A 27,733-nucleotide genomic window follows, 5' to 3' on the forward strand; every position below is an offset into this window, starting at 1 on the left:
CTATTCTGATCTGGAAGTCCCATGGGGTAGGACCAGCTTAGGTTGCTTGGGACCTATTCTAATCTGGAAATCCCATGGGGTACGACCAGCTTAAGTTGCTGGGGACCTATTCTGATCTGGAAGTCCCATGGGGTACGACCAGCTTTGGTTGCTGGGGACCTATTCTGATCTGGAAATCCCATGGGATACGAACAGCTTTGGTTGCTGGGGACCTATTCTGATCCGGAAATCCCATGGGATACGACCAGCTTTGGTTGCTGGGGACCTATTCTGATCTGGAAATCCCATGGATACGACCAGCTTATGTTGCTGGGGACCTATTCTAATCTGGAAATCCCATGGGGTACGACCAGCTTAGGTTGCTGGGGACCTATTCTAATCTGGAAATTCCATAGGTACAACCAGCTTAAGTTGCTTGGGACCTATTCTAATCTGGAAATCCCATGGGGTACGACCAGCTTAGGTTGCTGGGGACCTATTCTTATCTGGAAATCCCATGGGGTACAACCAGCTTAGGTTGCTGGGGACCTACTCTGATCTGGAAGTCCCATGGGGTACGACCAGCTTTGGTTGCTGGGGACCTATTCTTATCTGGATATTCCATAGGTACAACCAGCTTATGTTGCTTGGGACCTATTCTAATCTGGAAATCCCATGGGGTACGACCAGTGATCTGGAAGTCCCATGGGGTACGACCAGCTTAAGTTGCTGGGGACCTATTCTAATCTGGAAATCCCATGGGGTAGGACCAGCTTAGGTTGCTGGGGACCTATTCTAATCTGGAAATCCCATGGGGTACGATCAGCTTAGGTTGCTGGGGACCTATTCTTATCTCGAAATCCCATTTGGTACAACCAGCTTTGGTTACTGAGGTCCTATTCTAACCACAAATCCCATGGGGTATGACCAGCTTTGGTTGCTAGGGACCTATTCTAATCTGGAAATCCCATGGGTACAACCAGCTGAGGTTGCTGGGGACCTATTCTAACCTGGAAATCTCATGGGGTATGACCAGCTTTGGTTGCTGGGGACCTATTCTAATCTGGAAATTCCATGGGTACAACCAGCTTAGGTTGCTGGGGACCTATTCTAATCTGGAAATCCCATGGGGTACGACCAGCTTAGGTTGCTGGGGACCTATTCTAATCTGGAAATCCCATGGAGTAGGACCAGCTTAGGTTGCTGGGGACCTATTCTAATCTGGAAATCCCATGGGGTAGGACCAGCTTAGGTTGCTTGGGACCTATTCTAATCTGGAAATCCCATGGGGTACGACCAGCTTAAGTTGCTGGGGACCTATTCTGATCTGGAAATCCCATGGGGTAGGACCAGCTTAGGTTGCTGGGGACCTATTCTTATCTGGAAGTCCCATGGGGTACAACCAGCGTAGGTTGCTTGGGACCTATTCTGATCTGGAAATCCTATGGGGTACAACCAGCTTAGATTGCTGGAGACCTGTCCTACCTGGATATGACCAGTTTGATTGATACCATGCAATTGAGATACGATGACATGCATCAACCAAGTAAGCGAGCCTGACCAGCGGATTCTGTCAGTCGCCTGCGACAAGCATAGTCGCCTTTCACGGCAAGCATAGGTTGCTGAAGACCTATTCTACCCCGGATGTGGTGAGGTGAGATTGGGTTTAACGTCGCATCCAAGATTATTGCACTTATATAGCAACATGCATGCACGTGTGTGTTTGTGTGTGGCTACTTGTACTAGTCCGAACTGATGCCAATTTACAGTGCTAGCTCACTGAGATACCATGCCGCAGTTTAAAATGAATACCCCACTCAGACACAGTATACTGACAGCGAAGAACCAGTCCTTGTTTTAGCCCCTTAATGCCGAGCACCAGACAGAGTAACAACAAGTACCATCTTTTAACGTCTTTTGGTGCTTAACAATACCAACGTTAATATAAATGAAATAAAACTACAAATTATTTTTGACACTTCTGTTTGGGAGCCGACTTTCACTGTCAGCTGTCGTCCCAGGAACGTGTCAGTGATATAACTTAAAGCTGTTTAGAGGATGAAACTCCCAAAATTAAAGCTAATTTACCATATTGAAATTGAAAAAATACTGTTTAAACCAAGCTGGTAGTTAGTAATGAGTAGATAGTTTATGTGTGTGTGTGTGTGTGTGTGTGTGTGTGCGTGCGTGTGCGTGCGTGCGTGCGTGCGTGCGTGCGTGCGTGCGTGCGTGCGTGCGTGCGCGGAAAGGGTTGGCCTGCTTATATTCAAGAGGGAATTTTAGCCTTGACTAAAGTATTCCCAGGGATAGATTTGTCTGGGGAAAGGTAGGTCTGCTAATATAAAAGAGGGAAATATAGCCATCACAAAATTATTCCCATGAGACAGATATGCCAGAGAGGAAAGTTGGGAAGGCTAGTATTAAAGAGGGAATTATTGCCTTGACTAAGGTATTCCTATGAAATAGATTTGCCTGGGGAAAGTCTGGCCTGGTAATATTGAAGAGAGAACAAAGGCCTTGACCAATGTGTTCCCAGGGATAGATTTGCTTGGGAAATGTTTTGGCCAGCAAGTATGAAAGAGAGACTATCATGATTTACCATAATCTGTTATCAATTTTCAGAAAAGGTCTAACTGCTGTAATTGGTGCCTCATTTGGCAGAAACTGAAACAATGTAATTCGGGCTACTACTAATTGCTTACATAAATACATCACAAAAGTTGAGCTGGCAGACAGTCACAGTGGGTTTTTTGTGTGTTTTTTTCCTTAAATTTGAATAAAACATCCTATTACTGCCAATTTGCTTCTGCCCAGCCACCTGTTAGTTTCTAGCTCTGGGTAGGATGCATTATGATGAGCTGAACAGCTAACAAGCATTTCAGTTCCCAACTATGCCTTTGGTTAGACATTAACATGGGACTTCACATGATTTGAATCCTACCTGATAGAGTTGGGGAAGCTATGTCTGACAGCAGTTGACAGTGGCCACACACTACTTCAAATGTGAATGACCAAAAGTCTCATTTCACTGCTTCTTTACCTGACACAACCAACATGTGACACGTTGCTTTCTTTCTCAAAATGAAATCCATTACAATAAATTAAAAAAAAAAATTCTTTATAAAATATGACTAAATGAGAGAAGATAAAGATATCGAATACAACCAAATTTAATGCATAGAATCGGGGGAAAAAGATAACTGACATATTTTAAAATCACCAAATATTCTGGAGACTTAAAAGTTACATTTCTCCACAACATGCTCTTCTTCTTGCTAAGTTTCCTATCCTGGGTGTTCAAGGTTATATTCTTACCGGGATTTATCAAGGACCTTGCAAAATAATACCTGTCAAATCGTGACCACAAATAAATGTATTTCTTAAGAGCATCAAATTTCATAGTTTTATAAAAGAACTACAAAATTAGAAACAAGTGCCAAAATAAATGCATTCGACAAATTTAATCATATACATTAGATCACAGCAAATGAGTCTGGTGTGTTTAATTCTAATGTACACAAGGCCAGACAAACTTAATGGCTGCTTTTACAGATTTTTCACAGCAAATATATATAGGCAAGAAGGGGGGAAAAGAAGGGAAAAGCATTTGGTCAAGCATTTAGTGACTGCTAAATACCTAAAACTTTCTATCAGTTTTCATTAATGATGAGAATTAATCAGGATGTTTCTGATCAAATTAATTAATCAATTTCAAACTTAATGACAGCGATATGTCAATGCAGTCAGTATTACATTGGCTAAACATTTTGATGTTAGAATTTCATACCTCCCATGTAAATACTAAAACTATACTAGTCCTCTTGATCAGTCAAATGTTATAGTTCACAAAGATGACATTTGTTAATAGTAGCTGTTCAACAATAACAGTTTATTGTTAAAGTGATTACCGTATTTACTTGAGTATAGTGCGCACCCATACATATCGCACCTCCTTCTAGCGGATTCAGTATTTTGGAAAAAAAATAATTCAAATACCAAGCGCAGAAAAAGATTTCACCATACCCCTTCAGCAAAGTCCGGCAAACGAACGGGTGATGAGAAACTTGGTCAGTACAAATTCGAAATTTGAGATAAAAAATCACCAGACATGTTGATTTACCGTTTAAATTGTATTTTTTGTTCTGTTAGGCATTGTTTTATATCCAGGGATTAAGATTACCTTGTGTATTTTCTCGTCAACTAAGCCGGAAACAGCAATCAGCTGTACACACGTTTTCTTGGAATCTACCAGTTATTTGGTCAAGACACACCCAATGATATAACTTTACAGGATTTTAATGCAAGGATCAGCAAAAATTGTATCTGAAACTATTATTTTATCAGGAATAATATATTCAAATGTCTTGTTAATTTAGATGCAGCGTTTACTAAACATATTTAAAATAATAATAACCCTAAGCGAAGCAGCTGATTGCTATTGCCAGGTATTATTTTTTACATGGAACCAGTCTGACCAGTCACCGTCAAGGCTCCTGCACGCATGATCGCGAGAATAACGTGTTGACATAGAATCGTCCAACAAAAACAAATATGACTTTTAATGAGTCAAAGTATGGCATTTATGATATATGTATCCATTCTCTGTCAACTAAAGTTCGTTTCAAGGCGTCAATAGTGGTAATCTGACCATGGTTGCTGTTAATAACGGTGAGTTGTGTGTTCTTCCTATCGCTTCACAAACTATTTCGCCGAAATTAATTAAAACAATATTAAAAGGAATTTTGAATAAAATCTATGAAATAAGTTACAAACATAAGTCCAGATATACAAAGAACTCTTTTTATAGCCAGACAGTGTAATTACATGATTAATTTGCGTACTTCAGTATGGATTTGTTGACATGGTATTTCCGGTGTTACGTGCTCACGGTAATGTCTTTCCATGGGGGAAAAAAACCATCAAAACTCATTATTTCGTGTATATTGCGTACCCCCTTCTTCACAGCTGTGTTTTTTGGAAAAAAAGTGTGCACTATACTCAAGAAAATATGGTATATGATCAATGAGTGCACCTCTGGTGTTAATATTTATTACCACTCTCAAGGTCTTATTTCTCATGCATGTGAATTCAACATTTCGGACATCTCTGTTTCAGAGCTTGCCAAGTTAGAAGTGATCTGACAGGATGTTACATAACCATTTTAGCCAACAACTTATAGATTAATCATGCCTAGGGTTTATCATCATCATGTGTCATTAGCCAAGTAACAATTTATTTCTTCTTCATTTCCACTAGAATTTAAACACAAAAAATCAAAATCATAAACAAGTAAATAAAGTGAACTTGTATTAAGGTGAGGTGAGGTGAAGTTGGGTTTAAAGTCGCCCGCGTCCACGACTATTGCACTTATATAGTGATGTGCATGCACGTGTGTGTGTGTGTGTGTGTGTGTGTGTGTGTGTGTGTGTGTGTGTGTGTGTCTGTCTGTCTGTCTGCTGGTACTAGTCCCGACTGAACTAGTACTAGTCCGGAACAGGGATTGAACCCCGGACCTCCCGCTCTCCGTCGGGCGCTTCACCACTAGACCACAGAGGTAGTACTTGTATTTAGGTTATATACAAACAGGAAATAAAACAAACAAACTGTGAACACTGTAACCAGTCTAGTGTTGTAAGCTCGTGTGACCATCATGGGTTCTGGGAACCTACAATGCCCAGATTCCCACAAGGGTGGGAATTTGAAGCAACTTTAGGTCAAAACTTACTGTGAAATATCAGTCTTGATAACTCCCCTTCATACCTTCTGTCTTTGCATATATGGTACACTTTGACGACCATATATTTCCTATTCTCCTCACAAAAAAATTGAGCAACTATTAGGTATTGTATATCGATGCACCAACAAACTGAAATGTAAAACCCATATAGCCTTAAGCTGTAGAAAGTCCACTGTTCAACAAAAGGGTGACTGAGGTTCACCCAAACACAGCCACCCTTCAAAAGACCATGCAAAAAGTGGTTTATATGCACATGCAATGCAATGTAATCCACCCCATGCAATGAGACTGTGTTGAGAGTGAGGTGGGTTTTACGCCACTTTTAGCAATCTTTCTGCAATTTGACAGTGGGGAACACCAGAAATGGGCTTCACACATTGTACCCATATGGGGAATCGAATCTGGGTCTTCGGCATGATCAGCAAACACTTTTACCACTGAGCTACCCCATCGGCCCCTAAAGTGTATAGACACAGAAAACAGAATGGATTGTGTCAATACAACTTGAGGCACTTGCATGTCACTGAGGTAGGTCTGGACATGATGTAGGGGGTAAGATCTCACTAACCATGGCAGTTCAGTACAATGTTCATGGTAGCATCATTCCAACATGTTACCAAGCAACTGCCCTGCCCACAGAAGGACCAGGCGGTCCATTCGCGAAGCTGTCTAATCGCTAAAATTGGTGTAAAGGTGTCGTAACAAAATCAATCTTATCTAAGTCTATTCTCGAAGCTGTCTTAGCATGCTTAGAGCTTATCATGTTTATGGCAAAAATTAAGACTGGGTCCGACTTGTCGTTGGAGCTGACGACAGGTACAATGGCAGCCATAAGACAGCATGTTGAAGACAACAATTTCAACAGTATGGGTCTACTGTATTATTTCTGACTTCAAAATCAAGTGTTCTCCACTTGCACTTTCACAACATGAACAACAGATCATAGCAAACACTGCTGAAACATTGGATTAACTGATTGTGACTTATCCCCCAAAGCAAGCAACAGATGACAGCTCACAATCCTTCCATAGCTAAGATGTGCGTCGTAAGAAAGATAAATCTGCAATAGGTATCAGACAGCTTCAAGTAAAGCTCTTATGGCAGTCGCAATTTTAGTTGTAAGTCACTGAGATTTGTCTTAGCTAAGACAGCTTTGTGAAAAGGATGTCAGGCACAGATCATCCAAGGGTGACAACTCCTTGAGAAAACCAATAGTTGGCTACACTACAGAGCAACTGTTTCAACACAGCAATATATCTCCTGGAGGAGTTTCAATGGTCGCAAAGGACAGGATTTCTAAGGACAGTTTTGAATAGACCACAAAAGCCATTAAAAGGCATTTCACTGTTGTCAAGAAAGATTGGTTTGAGCAAAACAACATTGCACGTTTAGGAACAGCCATTGTCAACTTTTCCCAGATGAATCCAGGTACTGTCTGGGCGAGTGATTTTATGTCGCTTTTAGCAATATTCCAGCAATATCATGGCAGAGGACACCAGAAATGGGCTTCAAATATTGTACCCATGTAGGGATTCAACCCGGGTCTTCGGCGTGACAAGCGAAAGCTTTAACCGCTAGGCTACCCGACTGCCCCAGATACTGTCTGGACTTCAATGATGGCAGGGTCATGTCTGGAAGACCAACAAAGAGCCATATGCCAACTGTATCACTGCACAACATGATCGTTTTGGGGGTAGAAGCTTGATGGTGTGGCATTGAGGTTGGCCGTCGAAACGATCGTCAGACGTAGTGCTGTGACTTGTATACTTCCCAGGGATGAGATCATCACACCTGTTATCATTCGTCTGGCACAACAAGGATAACATCAAGCACGAGCCAAGAATGATGCCCTCCATGCTAACATTATCACACAATAGCCGGGTGCTGTTGTACAAAGCGATCTTTGCGCTAAGGCGATCGTAACTCCTATACCTCAACATAGACGACAGTCGTAGCGCTAAGGTTGTTTTGTACAACAGTACCCTTGGACCACTTGCACAAAACGATCTTAGCACCAAGATGATCGTAACTCCCATGGAATGGGATGGAAACTGCAGAATGCCTGATGTCTGCAGGACTCATGGACTCATAGACAGTGAGTTAGTATGGGATATGCTGCTTTTAGCAATATTCCAGCAGTATCACCAGAAATAGGCTTCACACATTGTACCCGACTCATAAACAGAGTTCAGCACGATGCATTCAAGGTGGCAATCCTCACCCCCTTATTGTACACTGAACTTTCCTCTCATTATTTTTTAGGGGCATTCATTTCAGTTTGTTGTTGCATCATTTGAGGGAACTATTCAATTTCACTTGACTTGAAGTTACTCAGCAGTTGCTGGTTGTGTGATATCTGACATAGATCTAACTTCGTAACTTTGCTAAAAATGAATGCTCCTTGATGTGACAAGGATTGCCTACATTCATTTATGAACACAATGAATTGAATAATTCACAAAAATAACATATATTACAATTAGACTAAAATGTCCATCTGACCTCTCAGCAGTAGTGTAAATGATTGTCATGTGCTATTACCAGAATCATGTCACTGATTAGGCAGCTAGTGCTGCAGTGCCTCAAACACAACATTTTGTTCAAGGCCAGATATATAACAACACACGACAATATTATCGCAGATGCACTGTCGAGATTTCAGTGGGAACGATTCCGCAATGCAGCTCCATCAGCCAATCTGCATCCCACACCACTTCCAGACAATCTCTGGCAGGGCTAACAATCGAGGCAGAGAGGCTCCTTCAGCGATCATTGGCGGCAAACACGTGGGCAACTTACCAGGCAGGAACCCAAGCGTTGCAAGTATTCAGGGCATCACAAAACCTGGGAGATGCCTGGCCGGTTCCAATAGCTCATCTGGTACATTTCATTGCTCACCTGTCAGTGTCAGGACATGCACCGAGTACGGTAAGAACGTATATGGCCGGTATCTCAACGTACCATAGGCTACACAGCATGGAAGACCGCACCGGCCACTTTGTTATTACTAAAATGATTACGGGGATGCAAAAGTGTCAGGGGAGGCAGGATCACAGAAAACCAATAACAATAGACCTGCTCAAAGTAATTGTAAACAACCTGCAATTTGTCTGCTCTTCTACCTATGAAGTAAGATTGTTCAAAGCAGTATATTGCTTGGCCTTCTTTGGTTTCTTTCGGGTGAGTGAACTCGTGCAAACCAAACTTTCTCAGCCAGGGTGCGCTTTCTTGGACCTAGAAGTCCAAGACACGACTAAGACAGTAACAGTCGCTCTAAGGCATTCAAAAACCGACAGGCACTCACATGGCATAGTTGTTTCCATTTCCGCCATACCTGGCCACAATCTGTGTCCAGTGGCTGCAGTTAAAGCATACCTAACAGTTCGATCACAGGGTCAGACTCAAGTTTTCGTACACTTTGATAAATCTCCCCTGACCAGGTATCAATTTCAGGCCGTGCTAAAAAGAGCACTGGCGCATAGCGGCATCTGCACAGCAGCATACTCTTCTCATTCCTTCAGGATTGGCGCAGCAACGACAGCAGCCGGTAACGGAGTGAGTTCAGATTTGATACAGCACTTTGGTAGGTGGGGGTCAGAATGTTATAAAAGCTATATACGCATACCTGCAAACATTTAAATCGCCAACCATGCGAGAACAGTTTTCTTCCTATTGATTCATGTTTTCAGTATGGTTGATTGGGTCCAGCTTCCTGACCCGGGCGAGAGAGCACCTACAGGACAGTGACTTCGGTATTCCAGGGGGATGTCTCTGGTTGGCAAGGGGCGGCATGAGGTGGGAGGAGCTGACCGAGCTGATAGATGCCCAGGTCAAAGCAATGCAGACACCACCAAAGGCGGTGGTGATTCACCTTGGTTCGAACGACCTGGGTAAGGTAACCACGTGTCAGCTATATCATGAGATCAAGCTTGCACTCCTGAGGATACACCTCCTCCTACCCGGTGCTGTCATTCTGTGGTCAGACATGCTGCCACGGAGGTACTGGCATGTAGCCAGCCGTGCCCGGGACCTGGACGGGGCCAGGCAGAAGCTGAACAGACGAGTGGGGAACAGGGCCCGTGAGCTTGGGGGGATACGGGTTCCTCACACAGTGTTCAACCGGCAGGAGCAGCAACTGTACCTGCGTGACGGGGTTCATTTGTCACCGGCCGGACTTGATCTTTTCACACAAAACATTGGCAGCTCCCTTTCCGCAGTATGTTTGTAGGAAACATTTTCAGTATAGGATAACACGGTGGGTGTACATGAGCGCGAATGGTCGTGGTTGTGGGGAAGCACCTTGGTGCTTGTGGCGGGGTGCTGGTGGACTGCATTACAAGTTACATTTGGCGTCTTGGGATACATCCCAAATTATAAATTATTTAGGATAGGGTTACCCGCTTTACAGCAGGAACCAATTTATCCATTCTGCTTTACAGCAGATGGCTTAGTGTCCGCTTTACAGCGGATGGTCAGCTTGGCAACAATAGTTGCCCTCGCTCATGGTTTGGCAATGGTACTTGCCTGGCAGCGATAGCTGCATAGCAACATGGGTTGCTTGGCAACGGTAGTTGCAGGGCAGCGGGCGCTGCATTGGTAAGCAACATGGGTTGCTTGGCAACGGTAGTTGCAGGGCAGCAGGCGCTGCATTGGTAAGCAACATGGGTTGCTTGGCAACGGAAGTTGCGGGGCAGCAGATGCTGCATCGGTAAGCAACATGGGTTGCTTGGCAGCGGTTGCTGCAGTTGGGGTTGCTTAACAGGGGTTAAGCTCATTGCCGTAGTCCACCAGTACCTCCACATCCGTGACCATTTCATCCAATAATATCTCTTGTCTTAATTTGAAGCTCCGCTATCATGCATGATGGCGGAGCCTGTCATAATGGAGCCATGTCCTTATATAATAGCATTTAGTGATTAGAACTAAATGCCTTTATGTTAGGCTTGGCACAGTTGCTAATATTATTACAGCGAAATACCTTCATTCCGTGCGGCTACGTGCCGTTTTGCATGGTGCCATCGTCTCTGGCCTAGATCCGCTCTTGGCACGTCCGGTAAAGGAGCGTTTGTTTATATTTTCTATGACCTGTTGTAGCGTGGCATCAGCTCACGCAGCACTTGCTCTCCAGCTTTCAGCCGTACAACACATAGTTATATTCGCGCATTCATCTATAGTTCGTTGCACCCACCCACCCACCCTGTTATCCTTAATTCCAAGTTATTCAAGCTTTGCAGTTGTCAATTGGTGGAATTTTACTGGAGCATAATGTTTGTATATAATGATGTTGTCATGAATAAAATGTTGCGGATGGGCGGGGTGCTGGTGGACTGCATTACAAGTTACATTTGGCGTCTTGGGATACATCCCAAATTATAAATTATTTAGGATAGGGTTACCCGCTTTACAGCAGGAACCAATTTATCCATTCTGCTTTACAGCAGATGGCTTAGTGTCCGCTTTACAGCGGATGGTCAGCTTGGCAACAATAGTTGCCCTCGCTCATGGTTTGGCAATGGTACTTGCCTGGCAGCGATAGCTGCATAGCAACATGGGTTGCTTGGCAACGGTAGTTGCAGGGCAGCGGGCGCTGCATTGGTAAGCAACATGGGTTGCTTGGCAACGGTAGTTGCAGGGCAGCAGGCGCTGCATTGGTAAGCAACATGGGTTGCTTGGCAACGGTAGTTGCGGGGCAGCAGATGCTGCATCGGTAAGCAACATGGGTTGCTTGGCAGCGGTTGCTGCAGTTGGGGTTGCTTAACAGGGGTTAAGCTCATTGCCGTAGTCCACCAGTACCTCCACATCCGCGACCATTTCATCCAATAATATCTCTTGTCTTAATTTGAAGCTCCGCTATCATGCATGATGGCGGAGCCTGTCATAATGGAGCCATGTCCTTATATAATAGATTTAAGAGGTTGAATCTCTGTTCAAAATTCAAACTGTAAAGAAATTGTAATAAAAACATGGTAGATTAATGTTAAAGGACACTGCAAATTCACAACACACAAAAGTGTACATGTATACACACATAAATGTCTGCATAATGGTCCTGAAACAGATCTAGAGTGGATGCTATTGTGGCCATATTGAAAACTAGCTAGTCTTTTTTTAAAATATCAGTGACATCCTTGGTGAGATCATCCATGCAAAGAGATTCAGCTTCATAGGCCATGTTGCTTCACAGGAGATGTCACATCCGGGATATCACTAGACTTTGGGAGTTATTTTTGTTCAAAGGCCCAAACAGGTAATAAAAACTAAACAAAAACCCCCAAAAATGTCAAGATATAATATTTTCAGATCAACTAATGACAAACTTTTCATGGCTTTTAGCAAAAATGACCAAACTTGATTTTACTGTCTTATACTTAATTTCGGATTGGAGATTTTGTGCAAACTTTAGACATGGGAACAATCATGCCAAGTTCAGTGTCATTGGTCCAGTGGTTTCACAGCAGATGCTAAAACCATGTACAATAGAACACAGTAAAACTTTCTTAGAGTGGACCTGTTTAGTCCAGAAACCCTCCAGTTTGAATGATTATTATTGGCAGCATAAACATATGTAATAAACAATCAAAGGATCTGTGTCACTGTAGATGGAAGGATGTACAGACTATGGACATTGACCATTACCAGTATATAAACGCAGCTAGTCTTCGACTATCTGAGCTCATCATCAACACATATACATAAATATGCCAGCTGGTCTAAAGAACACCATGAAGCAACAAGCAAGTGCACACGCCAGGGAACAGCACCACAAAGACACAAGGTAGTTCAAGTCTCTGTGTTAAAGTGTTAGTGGTAGGTGTTAGTGCATTCAAGCTGCATGCAGCCACACGGCTAGTGACACAACACACGGGAAGTGCAGGGGAACAGTATATGGGAAAAGATCAGGAAAATTATGCAGATTTCTAAAACTGGGTTTGACATAAAATGAAAAGTGATAGCCTATAATTTCATGTTATCGTTGAACAGTTCTGGAGTATAATCAGCATATATACAAGCAAAATTGCAAGATGACACAACAAATTTATTCAAGAAGTGCTGGGGATACAGGTAAAGTAAACATGAGACAGTATAGAGTCAAGTACATGAGGGGAATCAACATGTAGAATGTAGGATAACAATCAGGATAGGCCGAGTGTATACTTATAGCAATGTTTCAAAACGTGTAGAAATTATTTTTTAAAGTCCAACTTATAAATTAAAGCCTGCCTAAAATTTGAAAAAATAAAAACAAAAGTAAAAGAAAGGTAAAAAAGTTAAAAATGTTCACATTGAGATGTTTTTTATTGTTTTTTGTTTTGTTCTTTGTATAAAATTTATTTTAATTTTAAAAAGAAATTAACCCCAAACCAACAGACATTTTATAACATTAAAAATCATAAAATCTGCGAAACCAGAAGACAAACTAGTCAGGCCTAAACACAAATGAGTATCAAGACACCTTTATTAAATGCTAAATGCCTGTACAACACTGTGCAGGTCATTGCTGTATTTATCTTAACAGTCACTGCATTGTGTACTTGATGCTCTGTATCATGTTCATCAGAATGAATTTATATGCATAAAAAGTATACACTCTTATTGCCTAATCTCTTACTTCTCAAAAAACAACAAATGAGGACCATGGGTTTTACTTCTTTATTGCAAAGAATTGCTTGAATTTCACATTGTGACAATGACACACGTAAATAAACATGTTATTTCAATACAGACATCAGCACAAAATATATCAAGTACACTGTAATATACAATCATGTACAATGTTTGATGACTACCACGATACATACAGGAGTTTCTGGACACACCCTTCCTAACACATTACTCTTTACCATGAATAACCCAAAACATCCTCCATAAGGCAAAAAAAACAACCCCCAAAACCATCTGTTTTCGGCAGTGTGATCAGGTATATCAAGTCACGTAAGATGGGAGGAAGAACTTGTTTGTTATCCAGAGCATTATGTGCATATGGACAGACTGGCCTGCATATTTGGGGGGCATTTGCGTGTAAACAAACTAAGAATAAAACAGCTATTCTTCAAAATGGGTTAGGTGCCTGTTGTGTTTTTATTGTATAACCTTCAAAAGCTTTCATCGGTATATAAAGATATTCTTATAAAACTGATAACACATTTGTGATTTTAATTGTTGCGGAGATCAGATGTCTGATGCATAAAAACACATTTCCTTGATGCATTACATTCTATTTCCAACCCTTGAAGCATTTGCGAAGAGATTGGCAATTGTTCTGAAACGGTAACACTCAAAATCGTCCAGACAAATTTCATTCTGTGATAAATACTGAGATAGCATACTGAACAATCAATAGGGCAAATAACTACATTTTCTTTCTTTTATTTCATAAAAAATAAATTGAAATTGTTCACCCAAAGGTAAAGGTACACCTTTGTAAGTATGACACTTGCAGTTGACCGATCACAAATTACAATAGAGACCTGTGATAGACATTGCTTCGGTGTAAAACTAGCTGTAGAACCAATGAAAAGCATATATACATATTAAAAGCTGTTATTGTTAAAAGATTACATGCACATGCAAGAAATGAAATGCATGGTCTGATGATGATATAGAAAATAATGGTGACTGTGTTAGGACTGGGATTAATGAAAGAAAAGAAAAATAATGTATATGATTCAAGTTTTGAATTAGCCATTACCATCACTCCAGATGTCTCATTACAATATAGGGGTCATGTCAATCATATGTGACATTTATACATGAAATTGACACTGTAGAAATTGTTAGGTTGCATAGTTCAGCAATAGCTTAAGCAAATTTTATATTACTAGTTAATAGGTATCTTGGAAAGATTGTTGTATGTAATAGTGAAAGGAAGATAGATAGTAAGTCTGACATTAGGTCTGTAAGAAGGACATGACTAACTGTACAACGGCTGGTGAACAGGGAGCCATGGCTATATGCTACTCGTTGTTAAAGACAACCTTTGTTGACCTTGATTAACATAGTGCTTGTTCTGGTAGAAACTCTAATCACTAAAAGCTCTCAGAACTGCATCTGCAGCTTATTGGGCATCAATTTAGTCTTGATACACTGGCACTACAGCATATTGGAGAACAGCTTATCTTGGTTCACAGACACTACAGCATATTGGGGGAACAGCTTAGTCTTGGTTCACAGACACTACAGCATATTGAGGGAACAGCTTAGTCTTGGTTCACAGACACTACAGCATATTGGGGAAAAAGCTTAGTCTTGGTTCACAGACACTACAGCATATTGGGGGAACAGCTTAGTCTTAGTTCACAGACACTACAGCATATTGCGGGAACAGCTTAGTCTTGGTTCAGAGAGACTACAGCATATTGGGGGAACAGCTTAGTCTTGGTTCACAGACACTACAGCATATTGGGGGATCAGCTTAGTCTTGGTTCACAGACATTACAGCATATTGGGGGAACAGCTTAGTCTTGGTTCACAGACACTACAGCATATTGGAGGAACAGCTTAGTCTTGGTTCACAGACACTACAACCTATTGGGGGAAAAGCTTAGTCTTAGCTCAGAGGGACTACAGCATATTGGGGGAACAATTAAGTCTTTATTCTCAGGAGCTAGCAAACATTTGGGAAACTAAACAATGTTGATTCATAGGCACAACAGCATACTAGAGAACAAACTAGTTTTTATTTAAGGCTCAGTATTCTTTTTTCAAATCTGACAACCTAACATATGCTATATCTTGCTAGAGAGCCATTTTTGTCAACATTACTAAGTACTGCACTACTAATAAGGGTGTGAGTAGTCAGATATCTAAACCTACATGACTTAGGACTAACAGTTAAGTTATGACTGATGAGGAAGCTGACAACTGGTTGGTAGAAGAATAAAGATACATTAATCAAGTGATCCCCAGGTCTCTTTTCCTGAAATATAACTGAAACAGGTTAGAACAATATCACACTCGGTCCTCCTTGAATGTTGTGTGCTTGTCATCAAAACAAACATGTCAAAATTCATAAAATGTAGACATTGTAGACGTCCTCGTCAGGAAGGGTGACTCAACAGGTGCCGATGTGTCTATTCACTGACGCTCTGCTATTCCTCTGTGCGTTTAATTATATTTCCAACAAATTTGGGAGTTAAGTGAACATTATTTGTCACAAGAAGTTGAGGGAGCTTTGCTACTGTAACAGTAAGTGAGTTGTGTATAATGCCGCTGTGAACAGTATTTCAGTGTACCAGGGCATGCTGTGGGTGGGAGGCCTGAAGAGACAGTAGTCGTAGGAAGCCGAGGAACATGAAAATAGGGCTGTCTGACAGGACTGACATCAGCAGCAGATCTTGGCATGGCAAATTGGGGGGGGGGGGGGGGGGGGTTATATGACCAAACAATGGACAGTTGATATATCTCAGGCCATATCTCAAGACATCAGAAGCAGCCAGGACTTTGCATTTAAATATATGATGGAATCGATTTATTGCCACTTTTAGCAACATTCCAGATGGGCACACTGGGAATGGATTCAAATGGTGGGAATTTGAACCCAGGTCTTCAGTTGGCACTCACTCGACTGTCCCAACGCTTCTCAAATCTACTGAAATATCAAATATCTGGCCTATACAGAAGTTCAATCCTGCACTAGCAGATTTAAGCTATAAATGCACTGAGAAAATGGGAAAGACAGGAGAAGGATGATGCAAAACCATCAGCCAGTTCTACTGCTCTACAGATCAGTTGAGTCATGGCCAACATCGTATTTTTCAAATTAGGCTCATTGAAAATGAACCTCTGCTATCGACCTCAACAAATCTGATTAAGTTCCAATTCCTTGACTGCATAATTTTCCTGGGATTAATATGAAAGACAAGACAAGGTGTAGTGCGATCAAAGAAATTAGTGCAAACTGCATACCACCAGAACATAACACAAGGACATGCTCTGCCCACAAGCTCTGCTCACGTGAAATGTACAATCTAAACTGTTTGCACATGGTGTCATTCTAGAGTGAACTAATTAGCTAGCTTCACCTGCTGCTACTCGTCAATGTGTTGGGGAAGAGATGCACTTCAAAATTCATGTATTTACTAACTGATTCCAAATGTTAATATAGGTAGATCAACGTAATTGAATGAAAACCATCTTTACATTGCAAAATATTTTGCTTAACAAAAAAGATTTCATCTCAACACCTAGACTAAGTTATAACATTTTATCCAAATATATTTCAAATTGATTTCATTTTTGTTCTGATACCATGTGGTGAATCAAGGTCCCAGCACCGAGACAGAGTTATCTCCCCTCCACCATGACAACAGGGCTAATTATTGTTAGTTACCAGTATACACAGGCTCACAGAACGAGCCAAGTTAGTCTACTTGAGAGTGTTAGTGTGAATTAAGCACTAATTAGGTGTACTCTGCTGCTGGTGTGTTGTTAACAAGTTCAGGAAGACATACACAAACACAGCAGGCCATGTCAGTGGTGTGACAAGCCACATGGGAGACGTGAACTTCAACCTTCATGCAGTTTGAGACAAGACATTAACATTTGCTGAAGACATGGAATGCATGCGTGGCACTCATGCAGAGGTGATCACTCAAAATTGAAATAGCATCAAATAAACAACAAAATACATGTCAAAAATATTTTCATTAACTATTAAAGCTGGTGACTGTGACTAGCGACTTAAAGAAGTACAAGATGTACATTGTCCAAGATAATAATCCAACAACTAACTTCCGTTGTTTCAAAAGTTTTACAATATAAAGGAAGGATTAGTTAATTGTTACGATACAAAAAGATGTTGAATGGTTCAAACAATTTCATGACTTCACTCTTCCTCTGCCTCATACAATGCTAGCAGAGGAAGAACATAATACCTTCTCACTACTTCTAAGAGAGGAACTCATTTCCTATAAATATGAGCTGTCCCTGTTGATGCCGCCAGCATAACTACAGGCAGTTTACTCAAGGACCTCTAAATGCCCTTCACTTTACATACTGGCACTAAATACACAGCCAATCTCGTATTAGCTGTATGACCACTACGGATTATGTTAGAAAATTAATGTTTTTGAAAGTTACACAAAAAATTGAGGACAGTAGGAAACTCCACCTCAAGTATATTTAGTGTTAAGGCCATCTTCCAAATATGCTAACCTCCAAATGTTGAGTGAAATCATGTATCAATGAATCTGAGGAGGGAGCACAACGCAAGATTTCCCTGTTCCATCTGGAACCAGTGCCCGGGCACTGACAGGGGAAACTGGGAAACAATATCATAAATATGTCATCATGAGTATCCTACCTTGCTGGTGTGTTTGGGTGGAGTCCGGTTGTTATTATTATGGTTGTTGTGACTGTTTGGCTTTCCTCGGATACGCTCATCCTGAAAAAGTGAAGGTCAATATCTCAACGACAGATCCCGACTGATACTAAACAACAATTAAAACCATTCTCCGAACATGCGTTATGACAACACTGGAGTCAGAATAGCATCAAGAGTAAGGTGCATCAATCATGTCAATCATCTTGAAAAATAAACAGTTAACATTATAATCAAACTTTTAAAATCTTTTTTAAAATATAATTATATTCTAATCTGTAAGAACTAGTGTACAATATACACAATTTCAAGTCAAAGTGCAAGTCCTCAAAACAAAATAGATACCTAATTATACATTTGCTACATTCTACCCTAATCTTCTTGATCAACAAGATTAGTAGCAATTGAAATAACGTGAGAGTAAGTTCTGCTTGTATTTAAATTAGGAATTGATGGGTTCATTTGTATGTGCTATTTTCAAAACATTAAAGTATTGTTTTACCCAGTATTAATGCATTATTGTACAACATGGCATTCTCAAAGTCTTTGTGGTTGTGCAGAGATCAAGTTTTGGTTGAATGTGTCAAGTTGAGGTTATAAATTAATTCTGTAACATCAATTCATCTATATCTAATGATAACCTTTAAAATATATGTCTTATTCCATTTCCTATTCAGTGTGCGAGCTCAGCCTATGTTACTGCTTATAGATGAAAACCAAGCCTCGCTTTCACACAGGTTATAAATAGATTCAATGCTAAAATCCCCATAGTGACGTCACAACCCGTCACAGGAAGTGAAAAATCCTGGGCTCTACACCTACCTCATATAAACCTTTTATTACAAATCCTATTTGAACATGTAATGTTTTCATATATTTCCCATTTCCACATGTGTCAATTTATCAAAATACTACCAAAATATAACCAATCCATGCACTGTAGAAGTTGTGAGAACATGTTTATTGAAGTCACGTGACCTCAAAATATTCTCTCACAGGGTAGAAGTCATTCACAAAAATATGGGTTCCATCTATCTTAAGGGGAGGAGGGGCCAATTCCTGTGTTTCCTGCAATCACTGGTCACTAAGCTTCCTATATCCAACTTAAAATAGGAGGAGCTAGAACTGTAAACATGTTTTTAATTGGATAAAAGACAGTCCCCAGTTTCCCCCTCGAAGTGACCAAGAAGTCCCACACAGAGCGGCCAGAAACATAAATAAATCTGGCACCTTACTGATAGCATCACATTCTAATGACAGATATGTTACTTTAGGGCAGTTTTACACCGTTTGTTTAAATTTGTGTTGACTGATATGTCATTGAGGGTCTAATTTGTGTCAGGGGTCTAAACTGATGGTTTACAGGTTGTGGTGTTTGACATTTGGTTCTTTCTGTCTTAAGCTGTCTGGACATAGTTTGTGAGTGTTATCACACTGAACAGACATTTGCGCTTAAATAAATCAGAACTTAAATCTCAAATATGTATTGGTTTGTTAGTTTTAATTAGGAAAAGTAACCCTTCACAGCACCGGAAGTAGTCAAGATTTTAGTCACGTGACCTCTATCAGTAAAATGATTGGCTCAAACCCATCATCTGCTGTAGCAGTATACTACTGTTTCTGTTGTGGTGGACGATTACTTTTGGATTATACCTTGGCTATTGCATTTTTATGCCCAATCATGGCTAAATTGTGTGTTTCATATGTTATTTTCTTGGCACTAACTTGGAATACCAGTTTCTTACTAACTATTTATCATGATGCGACTTCCAACTGACACCACTGAAGATTTGTCAAGAAAGGTATGAACATATTGGAATTCTGACGCCTCTAAAACCAATGAATTTTCAAGTGGAAAATATCAAGAGTACATTTTTACCAATAAGGCTTGTGTATGCATTAATATTATGTAGAACTTGTAAACGCTCGCAGAATTTTGCATCTTGTGAATGTGTGTGCATTTATGCCATCCAAAAAGTCAGAAAGGAAATAGAAACAAAAGCTGGAATGATGGTATTCCTCTTGAGAAAAAATTTAAGACATCGTATCATTATGGTAGCCCATGTCGTCCCTGTCAGGTATGCATACAGTTGGGATCATTTTATCCAAGATGGTCCTCATCATGAAATGAATAAACCTTTTCACCCAGGTGAAAAGCATGAATATTCAGTGAATATATTTCGTAACATGGAAAACTAATAAAAGTACAAAAACACAGTTGTTTTAGTAGCAACCTGTTTATCCAGCTGACAGAAACTAGAGAGTGAATATGTCATCTGCTAGCAAATTGTATTTACTGTTTGTAGGTCGCATTTGAGAACGAGGCTTGGTTTTTACGGGAAAAGATATCAATTACAAAATTGAGGCTAAGCTCGCACACTGATTTGTTTGGGTAGTCAGTTTTATAGTAAAGAAATTTATTCCTAGGCCTGTGTGAACTTGACCTTGAACTTGACTGTCATGACATGATGAGTTCAGCACAGTGAAATTTTACCAGAACCACGGCAACAATCAACACTAGCAACGACAACACATATCAACAGCTTAACTAATCACTTCTAGTCTTAGTGTGATGATTAAAGGAGGTAATCCTGTGTGTATAACTGGAGTTACTCCCCTTTGATAACACCATGCTTTTTAATATAGTTTTTTATATCATGAACAACGACAGCAAACTTATGCATGGCGATAAGGAGAGATATGAACATGGGCATGCTTAACATGCAGATAGATTGCATATCTGAACCTCTTGTTCTCCATCCTCTTCCGTGATTTGATCTGATGGGAGTTTTGTAAGTTCAACACCGCTAGGGACAGGGGCGGTGTGGTCATCGTTGGGGGGATGCGAGCTGGTCTCCTCTTCCTGAGAGATACAGTTTGGAAGAGAAGCAGCAAGATATGAGCAAAGCAAATACTACAGAGCATGAGAGTATCTGACAGGTGACTCAGTAGGGTGGATATAGTAGTCTACTCTCGTTAGTTGCATTTATAAAACTCTATTTTACACAAACTGGGCACCTATTCAAAACCGCAATCCTGGCAAGAACTCAGTATACCGGACACCATCTGCCATTTTGGTAAGGTATGTGCACGAGCTCATTCCTTAGTAACAGTTTCTAAATTTTCCAAATGCCATTTTTGTTGCCTCGCCTAAATATCAGGGCGTTTGGGGGTTTGCCCACCACAATGGCTTGAATCAAATGCTTTCGTAAGTAAATGAAATGTTTAATTTTCAAAGTAGATACAAAATACAAAGTGTTTGCTGAAATGTGGCTCCGACAGATGTCACTGATGAGGTTGACGTACACCATGAAGGAGCTCCTATTTTAGAGTACTTTATCGATGTTGATGTCCAATTTTCGATCTTTATGCATTGCTTTGATATTCAATTTCAAGGTTTATCATATTAAACCATACTATAACAAATGCAAGCGGGGTAATTTTTTCTGCTTCTTTTGAGCTTTATGGCCCTATTTTTCAAATAGCGATGCTGTCACGTGCGGCTTATTAGTAGTAGTAGCATGGCAGAATTAGTGTCCGGTATAATGCATGTGTACCCGGAATCCCTCAAGGGATCTGAGGCAATATGGATAGACTGTACACCAACAAGAACAAACCTTGTATCATTATAAAGTTTCACTGATATATAAATATTGTGTCAATACTCAATGTAATGCATCATTTCTACCCAATTTGCATTCCCTGCTGAGTCACCTGGGTGTAGAGAGCACATCAATACACAGACCCTGATTTGCTATCATACATAATTATAAAAATTGAATTCTCTACCACCATTAGTCCGTCACGTCTATCAACTTGATAAAGAGAATGCATCAAAGCTCACGCAACCTACACAGTTGTGAAAAGTTGTACAGAAACTGGTGCAAAAGAAATTATCATTTAGAAATATGTGAAGATTTAACTAAATCATCAACATGATCAAGAAAACTGTGCAGAATATCTGTGCATGCAGATGAAAGCAAGCTAAAACATCTAGTAAACACTACTAAACAATCCTCCTAGGAAACTCTTGTTTACTCTTTCATTAATGTTTCTTTACAAAAGGTGATTAGGCTACGACTTAATTCGTATTTTGTAATGTGTGCTTACCAGTGATTGAGAAGTTATACTCAAGGCTAGTCTACTTGTATGGCTGATAGGATCCATCGAAAACTCAGCGATATGAAGCACATATCTACGAAGGTCTAGCCGGGTATTGTATTAAATAAGTGATCATGACAACAGGGATGAGAATTGATTTTTTTCAAAGACACTAAAAGTTAGCGGGGAATCTGGGAACTGTATGACCCTTGACACAATGAAATCAGTGGAATGCCGTGGAGGATTCTCATCCCTGTATATATCACTTAATGACTTCTGTGCATCCCAGTGGTTTAAGTGCATGAATGGTAGCGTGAACATACAATAAATATGTAAATATGCTACATGGACTGCCACTTGAGAAGGGTCTGTGTGTAAAAATGTCCTACCACAATTGGCTCCTGAAAACTTCAGTTCAGTAAACGTCAAAAGTTCCCCTGGACTCTCATGATTATCGTGATGGTGTAAGAACACTGAGGCTTTTACAGCCCTTATTATATGACTATGCTATGTTAGATGTCTCAAACCGCAGAAGAGCTCTATCACTAGCTAGACCATGTGGAGGATTTTTCAGCAGTTTTTCTAGCAGAATTACATCATGTCAAACTGAGGTACACTGGTCACACATTCATCTGGTAATGTGTCTCAATACTGACCTTGACCTCTTCTGCAGGGACCTGGTCGATAGGGAGGTCGACCCGTGTATCCCGGGTCTCTCCAACCTCCCGTGCCCCGTAAGTTTGGCGGTTAGTTTGTTTTGCTTTGAATACACCACCATCATCTGGGAACAGAAAGTCACAGAATCGGTATAATATTAAATACAGGATACATAATAACTTTGATAAATGATTCATATTTGACATATTTTGGACAACTAATAGGCAGAATTAAGAGTTTTAACTTATTCTGTTGAGATGTAACTGATGTGTGGCTGATCAAACCAGATGTGGACCAGATATGCTTTTTCAAAACAGGACATGTAATGTGGGTACACGTTGGGCAGGAGCTAGGAGGTAACTCCTACCTTTATCATAATCCACTTCCCGCCCTTTCTTCCGATCTGCGGCACGTTTGTGTGTGACTGGTTTCCGTGGGAACACATTGTCCTCCTCCCGATGCTCACGTTGCTGACGATTGTTTTGGTGCTTCTTGTATCTTCACAAAACAAGAGTTATCAGCTGTTAGTCTGGTTCACATTAATAGGAAGGGACGTTTGCTTCAATCAAATTTGAATCTATGTCAAGCCAGTAGATCAACTGTTGATCAGGATTCCTTAAAGTCACGCTTTGTTTTGACTATAAAATTAAGTGTGAATGATTCTTTACTTTTCATAAAATATATCATTCTTGAAACAAACCTAAAATATTTATAATTAGTAGATCATCTGTCATTTCCTTTTTTCTGGTTTTCTGGTGTGTCCCAATACATATATTGACAGCATAACAACCAATCAGCTTCTGCAGCCAATCACAAGCTTGGAAATGATGCTAATCAAACAAGCTTGTCAGTTGGTAGAAGTTTACCTATACTGTCTTACATATTTCAGTTCAATGTATGCTTTACTCGAAACGTTTTGCTACGCCCCTGTACACTGTAACATTCATGACAATGGAGGAGATGAGGTTGTGAGATTACCGATGACTGTAGCTGTTCTCCGAGGTGGGGTAGGAGGAGTGAGAGTGGTCAGGTGACCACTGTTTGCCGTTCTTCGAGCCACGGCTGATGTTCAAGGGAGGCAATCTGTGGGGAAAACTCATGTTTAAAACACACAGACAAATCATATTCCTGAAAAGCATAACATTACTGTAGGATTACTCCAAGGCTGAATGGGATTGGGATTGGTTGATACATGTCATAGATCCCAGCTGCTTGGATCGATGCTCATGATATTAATCACTGGATTGTCTGGTCCAGACTCGATTATTTACAGACCGCTGTCATATAGCTGGAATATTGTTGAGTGCGGCTTTAAAAAACAAACAAACAAACCATCAAACCAACCAACCAATCCAAGGCTGAAACAGCTTTCATCAGGAAAAATAGCAGCGGGTCATAATGCTCTTTAAGAAATAGATGACTTAATTTGTGGTTGTTGTTTATCGTACAATAAAACACTGCAGGGAGAATAAACCATGAGGGGCGCATTAAAAAGTACACGCTTTAAAAATATTTATTTAAGAAATGAGGTTCCCTGAATAGAATCAGACAGCAGCAAGTTTGGAAAAATCCAATTTACAGGGGGGTTAAATTTGGTCTTTCCAGCATAATCTCACAATTTTCATGTCGATTATCTGTACCTTTTCTCCAAATACTGATTGTCATATCTCTCCTACTTTTTGGGTGCGATTGTTTGGCCATTGTGTTCATCTGTGCTTTCAACCTACATCTATGGGGGACAACTCACTAGACACTTCTCTCTCAAAAATAATGTCGTCCAATTTACGACGTCATCAAGTTGCGAGCGCATGTTTTCAAATCTCCAGAAGTGTTTTATCATGAAATAAGCCATACTTCGTTCTTCATTGTTCTTTGCGATTTATCGCGTAGCTATCTAATATACCCTGATAGTCTTATATACCCTGATATTTTTGGAGGCAATCCAATGATATATATTGCGAGTGATTATCCACGATGTCAGGGTACACAGACACACCATCAACCAAGTCACCACCTCTGACCCCCCCGATCCATTACATCGCCTCTTACAACCAGCTAGTGCTAGTGACCCATTCTAACCCGGAATCCCCACGGGTCTGACATCTTGTGACATCACCCACTTACTTCTCTATTTTGGGGGACGTCCTAAAGTTGCGCGCTGTTGCGTCAGTGTAGTGGCCCATACAAAACCGATCATGTTGCCGCACTGCTACATAGCCCTCATCTTGATGCAGGAGCTTGGGGTCGTTGATATGTGTCCCACCTCTAGAGTGCAACCTGGAAGAAGAGGAACACCAGCTGTGACACTCACACACTACCAGCCTATTCACATAGGAGTCATCAACAAGAGTGAGCGAGTGAATTTTGTTTAATGCCACAGTTAGCAATATTCCAGCTATCACATGGTCTATTAGTGTTAAGAACTAAGTTTGGACTAGGCGCTGAGTAACAACATGAGCAAAAACCCATGTTATCAGAGCACAATTACATGCAATCAGATTGACCACCAGATCCAATTCAGTCTATCACATATACACATGTCTAGCACTACAAGCTGTTCATCTGCATTACTTTGATAGTTTTAAAATACTGCCATAAGTTGTGAATCACTGGCAATCTGGACCCGTCAGTCAAGATGGAGAGATTGACCACCTGATCCAATTCATTGCCTCTTATACAAGTAATTGGTTGCTGCAGGCCTATTTTAACCTTGGTTCCATAGGAACATGAGTATGTGCGAGTCTGATTTTACACCGCTTTAGCAATATTCCAGCAATATCACGGGGACACCAGAAATGGGCTTCACACATTGTACCCATGTAGGGAATTGAACCCGGGTCTTCGGCGTGACAAGCGAACGCTTTAACCACTAGGCTACCCGACTGCCCCCAGTGGGGACATGAACAACACAAAAATATTGTCACTGAGTAGATTAGATTAACAAAACAAAACACCAAATCAATTTATCCTCTTGCATTGATATTTTTATTATAGTTTGTGCAGACAGATGATGTAGTGTTACCATCTTCTACAATTTAATCATATTTTGCTTTCAAAGAAAGAGAAAAAAGGCATTCAAACAGTGTCATTTATTTTCAGCCTTTCATGTTCATTAAAAACCGGCAAATCTGACAACCAACTCCACGAAGCTACATACCTAACACAACACCCGCCCAGTTCTTCTTTGATGCACTTCATGTCATTGATACATTCAAGGACTTTGCCCATGTCGCCTAGGGATTTCTGTCCAATGGTGACAACTCGGGGCCTGTTAAATACCTTCTTGTTTGCCCATACTCTGTGGAAGGAAGATGCATTTACAGTGAACTGTCAGAGTAAAATGTGTTTCTCAAAGGTACAACCATACAGTCAAGTCTCGTTAATCCAACACTCGTAAAACTCATGTTTGTATCGTTATCTATCAGGTAGTTGTCCGATTTTCAATCACAGACGCTGATACTACTTAATTTCGTTTATCCGACATACTCGTTAATTCGACATAATCATCTGCAACCAACCATGTCCGATTGACGGGACTTGACTGTATATTGTAAATGAGTGGCTGTCTGGCAGATACATCACATTGTATTGTTTAGAGCCTGGCAAATGTGTGTTGATGTTTTGATGATTAGTGACATATATTAGTAGCGGTATTAACATTTTCTTTTTGAGTCACCTATCCCAATTTGGTGTGCTTCAGTCCAGTGACTTGCTGACAATTGACTTTGACACTGAGGCATCCTACCCAACATCTCAGCATTGAAATAGACAAAACTGTGTACAGAGCAATCATAACAATTCTTATTTACCAGAGAGGGACAGTCACCCAAGAATAGCTGCATGCTGTTTATGGGAAGACTGCCCCATCATACGCCATACTTTGGGTGTTCAAAGGAATTTCAGCGTGGGAGACTGAGGGTTTGGACACAACCTCCGCTCTGGTTGTCCCACCACCAACACAGGGGTAGAAACTAACAATTTTGGTCCACTTGTCCTTATAAAGAGAACATAGCGAAACCCTTAAAAATGGCAAATTTCTACTAGTCCTTATAATGATACCATAACTATTGGTCAGTTTGGCAAGGACTATAGGACTAGTGACAATTTCTGACGCTGCAACACCACAAGAGAAGCATAGATGTCATCGCAACCTGATACTGAACAATAGGCACATTACACTTCAAGGAGTTGGAAACCTTAGGCCTCCCAAAACCAAGAACTTTCAAGCAACCAGTTCCACTTTTATGGCCCCCTTACTATGGGACAGCAGAATCAGAATACACAACTATTTACTAGGGTTGTTACGATTCACTCGCGTATTCGGTGAATCAAACCGTATCCATTCATGAATTGAATTTGTGGCCAATAGAATCAAATATTTATAAATATGCAAGTGTGTGCACTTACATACCCTGTACCTAAAAATATCCATAAGAACATATTATATGCATATTATTTCGTGAAAGACAACACTCTTATAACATTTAATTTGACAGTAATGTGGTCACTGGTCATTGTCACATTTGAGCAGAAACTAGTACCTGGATAAGTGCAGTATATAAATGTATAATATATTAATAATAAACAAACCATGTCAAATAATTTATGTTGTTAATGTTTCACTGAATATAACAAATAATACTTCAGCTGCTGACTTGTTATTGTATTCATGAATTAATATTCGTATTTGTTACCCTATATTTGTGATACGAATCGTATTCCCCTCATAGTGTAATCGTCGCAGCCCTACTATTTACAACAGGGGAAAAATATGAACGGCAAATATCATGCCCATGTACTGAACAAAGAAGGTTTACGGCTTCAATCTATTCATAGCCATACAGTCTCATATCATTCTAATTTAATTAAGGGTGGCTAGGTAGGGTTAGCACATTATTATGCGGGCCAGTTCTACTCTTCACATTAACACTGTGCACAAG

General features: G+C 40.5%; 1 protein-coding gene across 5 annotated transcripts in view; it reads right to left on the reverse strand.

The window, feature by feature from the left end:
* Positions 1-27,733, reverse strand: part of LOC124143765 (doublecortin domain-containing protein 2-like) — a 136,348-nt gene that overhangs the window by 7,985 nt on the left and 100,630 nt on the right. For 4 of the 5 annotated variants that reach the window (XM_046512852.2, XM_046512850.2, XM_046512854.2 and 1 more), the window contains exons 4-10: positions 25,951-26,091; positions 24,918-25,070; positions 23,772-23,876; positions 23,161-23,291; positions 22,793-22,917; positions 20,782-20,898; positions 18,018-18,098 (exon numbers count right to left, since the gene is read on the reverse strand). In XM_046512852.2, coding sequence (XP_046368808.2) covers positions 18,018-18,098; positions 20,782-20,898; positions 22,793-22,917; positions 23,161-23,291; positions 23,772-23,876; positions 24,918-25,070; positions 25,951-26,091 — 853 coding nt within the window. The remainder of the gene's footprint in view (positions 1-18,017; positions 18,099-20,781; positions 20,899-22,792; positions 22,918-23,160; positions 23,292-23,771; positions 23,877-24,917; positions 25,071-25,950; positions 26,092-27,733) is intronic. The other variant, XM_046512853.2, reaches the window with a different exon arrangement.

The sequence above is a fragment of the Haliotis rufescens genome, unplaced genomic scaffold (genome assembly GCF_023055435.1).
Source record: "Haliotis rufescens isolate VD_foot unplaced genomic scaffold, xgHalRufe1.0.p SCAF_1, whole genome shotgun sequence".
NCBI classification, from domain to species: Eukaryota; Metazoa; Mollusca; class Gastropoda; order Lepetellida; family Haliotidae; genus Haliotis; species Haliotis rufescens.